General features: G+C 38.2%; 1 protein-coding gene across 3 annotated transcripts in view; it reads left to right on the forward strand.

The window, feature by feature from the left end:
* The window catches only part of SNX27 (sorting nexin 27), a 70,221-nt gene that overhangs the window by 14,993 nt on the left and 41,460 nt on the right, over positions 1-13,768 (forward strand). For all 3 annotated transcript variants that reach the window (XM_045479221.1, XM_045479223.1, XM_045479224.1), the window contains exon 2: positions 12,433-12,664. In XM_045479221.1, the coding sequence (XP_045335177.1) occupies positions 12,433-12,664 (232 nt within the window). The remainder of the gene's footprint in view (positions 1-12,432; positions 12,665-13,768) is intronic.

Here is a 13,768-nt window from a genome sequence, read left to right on the forward strand (position 1 = left end):
GGCTTGATGTTCATTTCTTTCTAGTGCTGAATAATATTCCATTGTGCGGGGAGGCACCTGGGTGGCTCAGTTGGCTAAGTGTCCGACTCTTGGTTTTGGCCCAGGTCAGAATCTCACAGTTTGTGAGTTTGAGCCTTGTGTTGGGCTCTGCACTGACAGCATGGAGCCTGTTTGGGATTCTCTCTCTCCCTCTCTCTCTCTCTGTCCCTCCCCGGCTCATGCTCCCTGTCTTTCAAAAATAAACTTTAATATTCCATTGTCTGGGTTTATCCATTCCTCTACTGAAGGATACTTGGTTGTTTCTCAGTTTTTGGTAATTATGAATAAAACTTCTGTAAACATCTGTTTATAGGTTTTTGTGTAGACATAAATTTTCTTTTTTTAAAAAATTTTTTAAACCTTATTATTTATTTTTGAAAGACAGAGACAGAGCATGAGAGTGGGGGAGGGACAGAGAGAAAGAGAGGGAAACACAGAATCTGAAGCAGGCTGCAGGCTCTGAGCTGTCAGCTCGGAGCCGGACACAGGGCTCGAACCCACGAAACCATGAAATCATGATCTCAGCCAAAGTTGGACGCTTAACCGACTGAGCCACCCAGGCGCCCCATAAATTTTCAACTCCTTTAGGTAAATACCAAGGAGCACAATTGCTAAATCAGGTGGTAAGAGTATATTAGTTTTGTAAGAAACTGCCAAACTGTCTTCCAAAGTGGCTGTGCCATTTTGCATTCCCACCAACAATGAAGGAGTGTTTTTCTTAATACATATCCTTGCCATCATTTGGTGCTGTTAGTGGTCTGTCTGGATTTTGGTCATTCTAATAGGTATGTGGTGGTATAAAATTGATTCTTTAAATTATAAAAGGATTGTAAATAGGTTAGAGAAAATTTAGAGATTAAAGAAAAGAAAAAAAAATTCCCGTCATCTTATCATACTAACGTACCTACTTTTGGTATTTTATCTGTCTTTTATTTATGCATTTATGCATTTATGCGGTAATCATACCATTACATACAATTTGTAATCTCATTTTAAAAATTAATACTTTATTTTCCAGACAGTTTGATTTACAGAAAAATCAAACAGACATTTCCCTTATATCCTTCCCCCACCTCCACCATATAGTTTCTCCTTTTATGAACATTTTACATGAGTATGGTCCACTTGTTTAAATTAATGATCCAATGTTGATATGTTATTGCTAACTGGAGCTCATAGTTTATTATTATTTCTTTAGTTTTTACCTAATGTCTTTCTGTTCCAGGATCCCACATTATATTTAGTCATCGTGTCTTTTTAGGCTCATTTTAGCTGCAACAATTTCTGTTTTCTGTTTTTGATGACCGTGACAGTTTTGAGGAGTATTGGTGAGGTATATTATAGGATGCCTGACTATTGGAATTTGCCTGAATTTTCTTTTCTTTTCTTTTCTTTTCTTTTCTTTTCTTTTCTTTTCTTTTCTTTTCTTTTCTTTTCTTTTCTTTTTCCAAGATTAGACTGGGGTTTTGGTTTCTGGGTGAAGAATATTAGAGGTAAAGTGCCATTTTCATCAGTTCACATTAAGAGTACATACTATCATTATGATTTGTGATGTTGATCATCTGGCCAAAATTGTGTTTGTCAGGTTTCTATACTGTAACGTTATTCTCATTGTAAGGTTATTCTCATTTACCTCCCCTACTGTACCCTTTGGATAGGAGTCACACTATGTGCAGTCTACACTTGAGGGGGGGGTGATGCTTCCCTCCTTTATAGTATAGTATCTATATAATTTATTTAGAATTCTTCTGCATAGGAGAAGGATGTCTGTTCTCCCCCATGTATTAATTTATTCAGTCATTTATATCATTATGGGCTCCTGGATACTTATTTTATATAATATGGATTATATAATCCAGTGCTGCTCTATTTTGTCCTTCTAATTGTTCCAGCTTTGACCATGGATAGCTCTTTCAGTTGGCTCCTTTACACTTTTGCCATACCCTGCCATACCCCCATTAATGTGTAGGGTTTTTTGTTTTGTTTTTGAGTACTTCTTTACTCTCTGTTATTACAGAAGATGAGCTCTGAGCTCATCTTGTGTATTTCCTGCCTCAGTCCTGAATCAACCATTTCTCCAAGGAGTCCTAGTTCTTTTTATTAGGGGATGGTGTTAGAAACCAAGAGCAGGGTGATAGGTGTTGTCGTTGCTACTGGATGTAGCTTCTTTTTTCCTCCCAGCTGAAAGCAAAAAAAAAAAAAAAGTGTGTGTACATTAACTCTTGTGTATACACGTGTCTATAAATATTTCTATATGTAATCATCTTTATATTAAGTTAAACATGAGTTCTTATCGATGTCTCTAGCTTTACTCCATTTCCATATGGATCTTTTGTTACCCTCCTCTTGCAGATCTGTACATTTCCACTTCAACAATAAGAAGTTTGGCTCCCGACATTCACCGTTCATTTACTTAATTGCTCAACTCCAGTATATATGGATAGCAATTGTTAACCCTGGGAAGCAGTTGTATTGACTAGAGTGTAGTACTTAATGTGCAGTCCCTTTTTTGTCTTTATCTTACAGAATTCATTCATTACCTACCCCCTTCGGTGAGGTTGTTTGAAATATATTTGAAATACAGTTAGATTCTCTTGTCACAGTTTGGGATTCTCCCACCCTACTAGTTGATTTCTGCAAAAAAAAAAAAAAAAAAAAAAAAATGCATACAGTAAGGTTTACTCTTTGTGTTGTAAAGTTCCATAGTTTTTGACAAATGCATAATGTCATGTGCTGTTACAGTGTCATACAAAATAGTTTTACTGCCCTGAAAACATCCTGCACTTCACTTACTCATCCTTCCCCTCCCTCTAAGCCCTTGGCAACATACTGATCTTGGGTTTTCCAGAATGTCATATAATTGGAGTCATATATATATATATGTGTGTGTGTATGTATATATATATATATATATATATATATATATATATATACACATACACACACACATATATATACATATATATATATGTATATATATATATACACACAATTAAATAATTACTAAAAGTATATAGCCTTTTCAGATTGGCTTCTTTCCCTTAGCAATATGCATTTAAGATCTCTCCTCCCACACCATGTCTTTCTGTGACTTGATAGCTCATTTCATTTTATAGCTGAATAATATTCCATTGTCTACATGTACCACAGTTTTTTTATCCATTCCCTTATAAAAGCTATCTTGGTTGCTTTCAGTTTTTGGCAATTATGAATAAAGCTGGTAAAAACACTCATCAGTTTTTTTGTGTAAATATAAGCTTTCAACTCAGTTGGGTGAACACCTGGTAGTGTGAATGCTGGATCTTATGGTTAACACTATGTTTAGCTTTTTAAGAAACTGGTCAGTATGTCTTCCAGAGTGCCCATACTGTTCTGCATTCTCACCAAACATGAGTTGCTCTTGTATCACATCCTCACCAGCATTTTGTATCGTTAGTTTTTTGGATTTTAGTTATTCACATAGGTGTGTAGTGGTACCTTGTTTTGATTTGCAATTCACTAATGATGAATTTTTCATATTTTTTTAAGTTTGTTTTTTTTTTTTTTTCTTAAGTAATCTCTTCACCCAGTGTGGGGCTTGAACTCACAACCCAGAGATCAAGAGTCATATGCTCTACCGACTGTTGTATATAAAAGAGTTAAGGCGCCCCAACTTTTCATACTCTTACTTGCCCTATGTGTATCTTCTTTGGTGAAGTTTCTGTTCATATCTTTTGTCCCAATTTTTATTAGGGTTGTTTTTTTTTTGTTGTTAAGAGTTCTTTCTGTATTTTGGATATGAGTCCTTTTTCAGATATGCATTTTCCATATATTTTTTTCCATGCTGTGGCTTGTTTTTCAGTCTCTTAGCAGTATTTTTCACAGAACAAAAGTTTTAATTGTTTTTAATATTTATTTTTGAGAGAGAAAGAGAGAGAGACAGAGTGCGAGTCGGGGAGGGCAGAGAGAGAGAGGGAGACAGAATCTGAAGCAGGTTCTAGGCTCTGAGCTGTCAGCACAGAGCCTGACATGGGGCTCAAACTTGTGAACGATGAGATCATGACCTGAGCGAAAGTCAGACACTTAACTGCCTGAGCCACCCAGATGCCCCAAAAGTTTTTAATTTTAGTAAAGGTCAGCCTAGCAATTTTTTCTTTCATAGATCATGTTTTTATTGTTGTATTAAAATCTCTTTGCCATACCCTAGATTTTCTTCTATGTTACCTTTTAGAAGTTGCGTTTTATAATCCACTTTTTAACATCAGGTCAAACATGTTTCCAGATTATTTTCTTCATATGTACAACTTTAAATAACTGTTTTATATTCAATTTGTGCTTTAATTTTCTTAATCATTCATCCCTCTGTTGGTGACTTTTTATAAGAACAAATTTGGAAACAACCTTTTTCTTTGTTTAGGGTTACTTCATTTTTTCTTTCAACATAGACTTGAGAGTGGTCTACATGCCACGGTGAAGTTCTTTCCCTTTTGGAGCTCTTGTTTTGATGTTTTCCTTAGGATAAATTTTCTTTTTTTTTTTTTTTTTTTTTATTTTTAAATTTTTTTTTTTCAACGTTTATTTATTTTTGGGACAGAGAGAGACAGAGCATGAACGGGGGAGGGGCAGAGAGAGAGGGAGACACAGAATCGGAAACAGGCTTCAGGCTCTGAGCCATCAGCCCAGAGCCCGACGCGGGGCTCGAACTCACGGACCGCGAGATCGTGACCTGGCTGAAGTCGGACGCCAAACCGACTGCGCCACCCAGGCGCCCCAGGATAAATTTTCATAATGCCATTTTAGTTGAAAAAAATGTGAACATTTTTATAACTTTAGTGCATATTACCAGTGAAATTACATTCAAAAGCATTTTTACCTATTTACATAGTCATCATCTCATTTTCCATGTAAGTTAACATTAAAAGTAATTGCCATGATAATTTTGCACTTTTTAAGTTGTTGACAAGATTTACAGTTAGAAAAAGCTCGGGGCATTTGGGTGGCTCAGTCAGTTGAGCATCTGACTCTTGATTTCTGCTTAAGTCACGATCCCAGGTTCGTGGATCAAGCCCCACATTGGGCTCCTGCTTAAGATTCTCTCTCTCTCCCCCTTTGCTCCTCTCCCCAGCTCGCATTCTTTCTCTCTCTGAAATAAAAAAGAAAATAGAGAAGGCTCAAACATTTTATTTATGTATTTATTTTATTATTTTTTTAACGTTTATTTATTTTTGAGACAGAGAGAGACAGAGCATGAACGAGGGAGGGCCAGAGAGAGAGGGAGACACAGAATCCGAAGTAGGCTCCAGGCTCTGAGCTGTCAGCACAGAGCCTGACGCGGGGCTGGAACCCATGGAGCGCGAGATCATGACCTGAGCCAAAGTCGGATGCTTAACCAACTGAGCCACCCAGGTGCCCCAAGGCTCAAACATTTTAGAAACCTTTGACCATTTACTTTTCTCTAATTATACTTCTCTTTTCTTATCAATAAATTAGGATAAATAAATTACAATAAAATGTAAGATGAAAATGTTATTATTTCTGAAACAAAATTCCAAAAATTTCTTGGTATTTAGTCGTCCAGAATAGTAATTTTGTGTAGACATATCCAAGCTACACTTCATGTGGCTATGTTCATGGCTTATGCGTGTTTGAATCTCTTATCTCAAGAGTTTAAAGGCAAAGTACAGCATGAGTGTTAAGATTATTAGTCAATAAAAATATTTTCTGGCTTGATTGTTTGCCTAAGTAAGATAGTAAGAAGGCAGAGTTCGACGAAAAGGAGCCAATCTGGGATGCCTGGCTGGCTCAGTTGGTGGAGCATGTGACTCATGATCACAGGGTTATAATTTCCAGCCCCACACTGGAGCTTGCTCATAAAAAAAGAAAAAGAAAGAAAGAAAGAAAAAAAAGATGGGCGCCTGGGTGGTCCAGTCAGTGAAGCATCTGACTTGACTTTGACTCAGGTCATGATCTCACAGTTGTGAGCCCTGCATCCAGCTCTGCACTGACAGACAGCACTGAGACTGCTTGGGATTCTTTCTCTCTCTCTCTCTCTCTCTCCCCCCCTCCTTTCCTGCTCTCTTTCTCTTTCTCTGTCTCTCTCAAAATAAATAAATAAATTTAAAAAAAGAAAAGAAAGAAAGAAAAGTAGCTAATCTAAGCCAGTCAAATGACTGAACTGCAAAATTAGAAAGGACAGATATTCAGATTTCAGTAGAATAGTTCCTTGCTTTTATAGTCTAAGTGTCTAGTATTGCTGTACCCACTAACTGGGCAATTAAGCAGTGAAAAGTCAAAGCAGTGTCCCTCATCTCATGTGTCAAGAGTCTGTTTTTCTCCAACTTGTGAGCCTTTACCCAGTTTCCTAGAAGATACATTGTAGAGAAAATAGGGAGGTTGTTTAAAAACCTTTGTGTAATTGGGGCGCCTGGGTGGTTCTGTTGGTTAAGCACCGACTTCAACTCAGGTCATGATCTCACAGTTTGTGAGTTTGAGCCCCATGTTGGGCTCTTTGCTGACAGCTTGGAGCCTGGAGCCTGCTTTGGATTTTTGTCTCTCTCTCACTCTCTCTCACTCTCTCTCACTCTCTCTCACTCTCTGCCCCTCCCCCACTTGTGCTCTGTCTCTCTCAAAAATAAAATTAAAAAAACATAAAAAAAATTATTAGGTATATCTTTATAGTGCTGAAAACACAAAGGAAATTTTGGGTATCACCTAGTTACCTAAGAAAACAAAATTTGGTCTTATTTGGATTGTTGGGAGATTTTTGGTAGCCTTTTGTTTCCTCACCTATTATGAAAAATTTCAGACATACAGAAAAGTTGAAGGAAATGAACAGTGCATACCTCTGCATATGTGCCACCTAGATTTTATAATTAACATTTAGCTGTATTTGTTTAATCATTATCTGATGAAAATGTTTTGATAGTGTGTTTAAGCCATTCCCTTTCTTTCTGGAAGAACATACATGAGTAAGACCCTATTGGGCAGAGTTATTTCTGCATGGTGTAGGACTAGGTGGTTCTCTGATGCAGTGGTCTTACGAAAATGATACCCTTCTTGTGATCCCCATCAGCATAGGTTGAGAACTGAGTCATTTATTTTCAAATGAATTCCAGCTGAATTATGTTATAATAGTTTTTTTTTAATGTTTGTTTATTTTTTAGAGAGCTCAAGCAGGGCAGGGGCAGAGAGAGAGGGAGACAGAGGATCTCTCTGATACAGCAAGCTCTGTGCTGACAGCAGCGAGCCTGATGCAGGGCTTGAACTCAAGAACTGCTAGATCATGACCTGAGCCAAAGTCAGACACTCTACCACTGAACCATGCAGGTGCCCATAGATCATGTTATAAAGACAAGAAGAAGAAAGGCGAGGGAAATTGGCGGTGGAAAGGGTTGTGTCATCAGGAGGCTAACATGCTACTAACCTGTTTACCCAACTGACACAAATACTATCATATAAATAGCTATTATTTATTTATTTATTTATTTATTTATTTATTTATTTTTAATGTTTATTTTTTTGAGACGGAGCATGAATGGGGAGGGCCAGAGAAAGAGGGAGACACAGAATCTGAATCAGGCTCCAGGCTCTGAGCTATCAGCATGTAGCCTGATGCGGGGCTCGAACTCTTGGATGATGAGATCATGACCTCAGCTGAAGTTGGACACTTAACCAACTGAGCCACCCAGGCACCCCAATCAATAGCTATCATTTACTGAATGGTTACCATGTTCTAAGGCTTTATCCCATTTTGGTTCTCACTCTGTTAGCTATAGGTATTATTAGTGCCATTTTATGAATTAGGAAACTGAGGTTTAGTGAAATTGAATAACTTACCTAATTTCTCATCTGTTAAATGGTACAAGTGGTACCAAACCCAAGTCTGTCTGACTCTAAAACCCATGCTTTGAACCAGAAGTCTACTGCTCTAAATTCCCTTTATTGCAGAATTTATTGTTTGCATTTATTTATGTCTTTAGAATTGTCCAAATTGGGCCACACTTAATTTGAGTTTAGTTATAGAGGAATTCTAGTGGAAAAGAGGATGTCATGTAAACATTTTTATGATTGTAAAGGTCTCTTAATTCTTGACGGAGGGCCCTTTTTGAAATTAGTTGTCTAGCATTTTTTACTAACTTCATTTCATTCTCTGAAGAATGAAGGAATTTCCAGCCTTGTACTAAATTGCAGAATGTATAGCATTCTTTCTATAGTTGAACCAAATAAACATTAGCAAGTGTGTTTATTTATTTTTTTTTTATTTTTTTTCAATATATGAAATTTACTGTCAAATTGGTTTCCAGCAAGTGTGTTTAGAATGTGAGACTGGTAGTTCGTTCCTGTCTTTATTTTTTAATTTATTTTTAAAGAGGTTTTTGGGATGGTAGTCAATTTGAAGCTTGGTCTTTCTGATAAAGAAGTGAAAATAGGCAAGTTCCCTGGCTCCTGGAATAAGCCTTACTTCAGTTTCTTTGATGACTTTTGGGCTTGCTTTTGCGAGTGACCCTGGGAACAGTGCATTCTAACTCGAAAACTCAATGGGTGGAGGAAGTGTGTGTTGAGAGCAGTAGTTCTTAACCTTTCTGGAGGTCACATTGCTCCCTTTTGAAGCCTTTCCTCTGGAAAAAATGCATATATGCACACAAATACAGTTTTTCATACAAATGCTATAGTCTATATAATGCTATGTAACCCCCAAAGTCTATTGACAACTATACCCCAGGTTAAAGATCCTTTAAAGGAAAAAAATGAGGGAGCTGAAAATAAGATTTGAGCAGAGCTGTTAAACGTTTTTTCATAGATGTGCATCTCATAAGATTGATTTTACTAACATAAAAATCTTGTTTTAGTATCTAAAATGTTTTATTCGGCCTCTAAAACGTGAGTTTTTCCCACTTTGTTAAAAAAATTAAGTCACTTGGATGACTCAGTTGGTTAAGTGTCTGACTCTTGATTTTGGCTCAGGTCAAGATCTCCTGCTTTGTGAGTTTGAGCCCCATATCGGGCTCCATGCTGTCTGTGCGGAACCTGCTTGGGACTGTCTCTCTCTCTCCCTCTCTCCCTCCCTCTCTCTCTGCCCCTCCCCCATACATGCACACTCTCCCTCTTTCTCAAAACAAATAAATAAACTTAAAAAACAAAATAACAACAATAAAAATTAAGGTTGTTCATAAGTAAGCTAAGACTCACGGGTAAATGAAGTTTTCTGTTGATTTCTAACTTTTGCTTTTTCAATTTTATTTTTCTTCTACCAGCAAAACATTTTCTCAGAACTGTTAATAAGGCTAAGATTTAATTTTATTTTTATCTATTTATTTATCATTTTATTAAAAAAATTTATATCCAAATTAGTTAGCATATAGTGCAACAGTGATTTCAGGAGTAGATTCCTTAACGCCCCTTACCCATTTAGCCCATCTGCCCTCCCACAGCCCCTCCAGGAACTCTGTGTTTGTCTCCATATTTAAGAGTCTGTTATGTTTTGTCCCCCTTCCTGTTTTTATATTATTTTTGTTTCCCTTCCTTTATGTTCATCTGTTTTGTTTCTTAAAGTCCTTATATGAGTGAAGTCATATGATATTTGTCTTTCTCTGACTAATTTCACTTAGCATAATACCCTCCAGTTCCATCCACGTAGTTGCAAATGGCAAGATTTCATTCTTTTTGATTGTATAAGGCTAAGATTTAGATGAAATCCTTTGGCAGTCCCCAACTTTAGTTTCCATTTCTTCTTCAACCAGAATTTCTTTGTATCAGGCATCTACACAGTACTTCTAATGCGAGTGTTCAGGTGGTGTTCCCAGCAGGTTACATGTTTCATTACATCAGTCCTCACAATAACCTTGTTTGGGACTTATTATCGTCCCCACTTTACAGATGCAGAAATCAATGCTAAGAAAGATTAGATGACTTAGTTAAGACCAGTGCCAGTACTAAAGGCAGGGTCAGGATTTGAACCCATGTAGATCTAGCTTCAATGCCTATTTTCTCTCTGTTTTACCATCTGGTTCTGTGATCAGAGTTGATCACTTTTTCCTGATTACTAGTTTGACCTGATTCAAATTTTAGAAGTCCTAGTTCCCAATCAGTGGTGAGGGTGCTTTTATTTTCTTCTACAGGTAGCCAATTGTAAAGTTATTGAATTTTTGTGTGTATAAGTTAGACTTTAGGTTGTGAAATGTCTAGCGTGCTGATTTACTGACTAGGTTGTTAACCCAAAAGGAAAGAGCTTTAGCTGGATGATCTCCTGCCTTTTCTGTTTATGTAAATGGATGTTTCAGATACCAGAGTCTGACAGAGACAATTCCAGTGACTGAAACATTTGTGGAAGGCTTGTTACTAAACTTAGCATCATTTTCAGGAAGGAAAAATCCTAATGGTTTGTAACTGAAAAAGAGCTTAACTCTAAAGGGTACATAAGCTTTTATCAAATTGACTAAAGGCCAGGTGTGTGTTTCCTAACTCTCATGGGATAGCCATGGAGGGAACCTTTGGTCAGCTAGCTGCCTAGTGGTTTTCGCTGAGATGGCAGGCAGGGTCAGCATTGTGGGAAGGTACTTCAGTTTGCTGAGTGAGTTTTGTGAGACTCAGCATCTTTTTTGACAAAATTATTGTTCTTCCAAACCTTGTACTTTTCCTAGTTGCAGCCTTTTCATGTACAGTGAAACAGGGAGGAGAATGAGTAGGTTGATTTACTATATAACTTTATTTTATTTATTTATTTATTTATTTAACGTTTATTTATTTTTGAGACAGAGAGAGACAGAGCATGAACGGGGGAGGGTCAGAGAGAGAGGAAGACACAGAATCTGAAACAGACTCCAGGCTCTGAGCTGTCAGCACAGAGCCCGGTGCAGTGCATGAGCCTACAGACCACAAGATCATGACCTGAGCCGAAGTCAGACGCTTAACCGACTGAGCCACCCAGGTGCCCCTATATAACTTTAGATGTACATTTTTTTTTTATCTTGAACTGATTACACAGAGTTTTAAGTGAGATAGCACAGAAAGAAGATAGAATGCTAAGAGAGATTAATTGACACGATTGGGAGGACAAAGAAGTTAGTTAAGATAATGAAAATTTAGTTATCTCCTTGTCTTTTTAAAATTTTTTTTATTTAAATTTTTTTTTTTTTTTTTTTTTACTTTGAGAGAGTGAGTATGTGAAAGCAGGGGAGGGGCAGAAAGACAGGGAGAGAGAACCCCAGGAAGGCTATATGCTGTCAGCGCAGAACCCGACATGGGGCTTGATCTCATGAACTGTGAGATCATGACCTGAGCCAAAATCAAGAGTTGGACACTTAACCAACTGAGCCACCTAGGCGCCCCATCCCCTTGCCTTTTTAAAAACGAGACTGGGGCGCCTGGGTGGCGCAGTCGGTTAAGCGTCTGACTTCAGCCAGGTCACGATCTCACGGTCTGTGAGTTCGAGCCCCGCGTCAGGCTCTGGGCTGATGGCTCAGAGCCTGGAGCCTGTTTCCGATTCTGTGTCTCCCTCTCTCTGCCCCTCCCCCGTTCATGCTCCCCCGTTCATGCTCTGTCTCTCTCTGTCCCAAAAATAAATAAACGTTGAAAAAAAAAAAAATAAAAAAAAAAAAAAACGAGACTAGGGGTGCCTGGGTGGCGCAGTCAGTTAGGCATCCGACTTCAGCCAGGTCACGATCTCGCGGTCCGTGAGTTCGAGCCCCGCGTCAGGCTCTGGGCTGATGGCTCAGAGCCTGGAGCCTGTTTCCGATTCTGTGTCTCCCTCTCTCTCTGCCCCTCCCCCGTTCATGCTCTGTCTCTCTCTGTCCCAAAAATAAATAAATGTTGAAAAAAAAAAACGAGACTAGTGTGTATGAATATCTATACCATTTAACTCTCAAGGTGATGAAACTCAGTATAAAGGAAAGTTAAGTTGAATGATTTGAAGATATGGGGTGAAATCAGATACACATATATAAATTATCTTAAGTCATCCTTTTTGAGTCTTTACAAATTAAAGGAATACATTTTGTAAAAACTTTCTGATAACAGAAATTTCAGAAAGTTTAAAAAGGATTAAGTACAGTTCAAATGGCAGGATTGTTAAAAGCTACTTTGACTGCATAGTATACATGCTTGGTTAGGGTGAGGAAATTAGCTTTGAAAGCTTTGTGCCCTCTTTCCCGTGTGCTTTCTTGAAACGAAGTGTGGGATTCTGGCTTGGAGGGTCAGGTCCTCTCCAACGTTTCCATTTTGTTCTCCCTGCTGTAAGTTTACAAACAGTTCTTCACATTATGATCTATAAAAATATAAACAGCCTTTCTGGAGCCAAATTAATTTTGTTTTTATGGTTCATACTGCATGACACTGGAGTGGGGTAGGAGGATGGAGATACAAGGTGTTTGGACCCTTCTTGTTTATGGGATTGTCTTTTTCCCTTTTTCCCCTTAGGAACGGCGTGAATGTTGAGGGGGCGACACACAAGCAGGTGGTGGACCTGATCCGAGCAGGCGAGAAGGAATTGATCTTGACAGTGTTGTCTGTGCCTCCACATGAGGCAGATAACCTAGATCCCAGTGAAGACTCGTTGGGACAATCATTTTATGATTACACAGAAAAGCAAGCTGTGCCCATATCGGTCCCCACATACAAACATGTGGAGCAGAATGGTGAGAAGTTTGTGGTGAGTGTCAGCCCAACTCAGTCCTCAAAACATCTAGCTTTTGTTTCCCCCAGGCTTATCATTTATGATTTATACTAGAGCACTAGATGCAATCACCTCAACCTAGGTCAGTTTGCCTACCAGGAAGATGGGTTCACACATAAATAAAAGACACTGACCGTGATTTTTTTTGCAGGAGGTGAACTACAGTAATGAAGAAGATTTCTCTTTCTGCTTAAGTGTATTCCATTTTATTTCCAGACAGTTTTAAATTTGTATTTGTATTCTGGTTGTAAACACGTGTGAGTTGGTTTTGTTTGTTCTTTTATTAGTTGCTGTATCTCTTTGCTACTAGCAGTGTCTCACTATTGACTCTGCTGAGCTGTAGAGCAAGATTAATTTTAAAAGGTGGTGTCTTCCGAAACATTTTGGTAATACAGAGTTTGTCCACATCAGAACCTACAAGTGCCCTACCCTTCTCTCCACATCTTGTTCTTTTTCATTTTCTTTGGAGATGTCTGTGTGAATGATTAATGTGGGTTTTTCCCAAGGTCCTAATTATACTCTGAATACAGTTCCCATGAACTGCTCTATTACATTTCCAGTCTGTTCCTGTTGTAGATGTGTGGGAAAGCCCACCTTGAGTTCTGGGTGCCCGCCCCTTTTCTGAGTGCTTGTTCCTCAAAACCCAGTTGCTGTTGATAGCCCAATCTACTTACTTTTTCTCTTGATTGCGGTATGCTTTATTTGCCTTTGATTATTTGGGGAGTGTTGATATAATGAGAAATTGATTATTCTTTGTAGAAAGTGCAGTGGGTTCTGTTAGACATTGACAAATAGACTACACATGTTTCAAGCTGAACTGCTGACTCAAGTTGCTGTCTCTGAAACTGAGATTTGTTCCCTGTATAGGAATGAGCTACAGGACACTTGTGGTAAATTCTTTTTAGTGAAGAGATGAGAAAAGCAAGCAAGTAAGCCAGAAAAATTCAGAAAGATCAAACAATGTTCAACTGCATCTGTAATTTAGCTGGTGATGGTAGTACAGAGCACAGTCTAGGTTGGCCTGGTCTATGGATTCTCAGAGCCATGTACACAGTTTAGAGTTTCATATTTCAGAGGTGC

This window comes from Leopardus geoffroyi, chromosome C1 (genome assembly GCF_018350155.1).
Source record: "Leopardus geoffroyi isolate Oge1 chromosome C1, O.geoffroyi_Oge1_pat1.0, whole genome shotgun sequence".
NCBI classification, from domain to species: Eukaryota; Metazoa; Chordata; class Mammalia; order Carnivora; family Felidae; genus Leopardus; species Leopardus geoffroyi.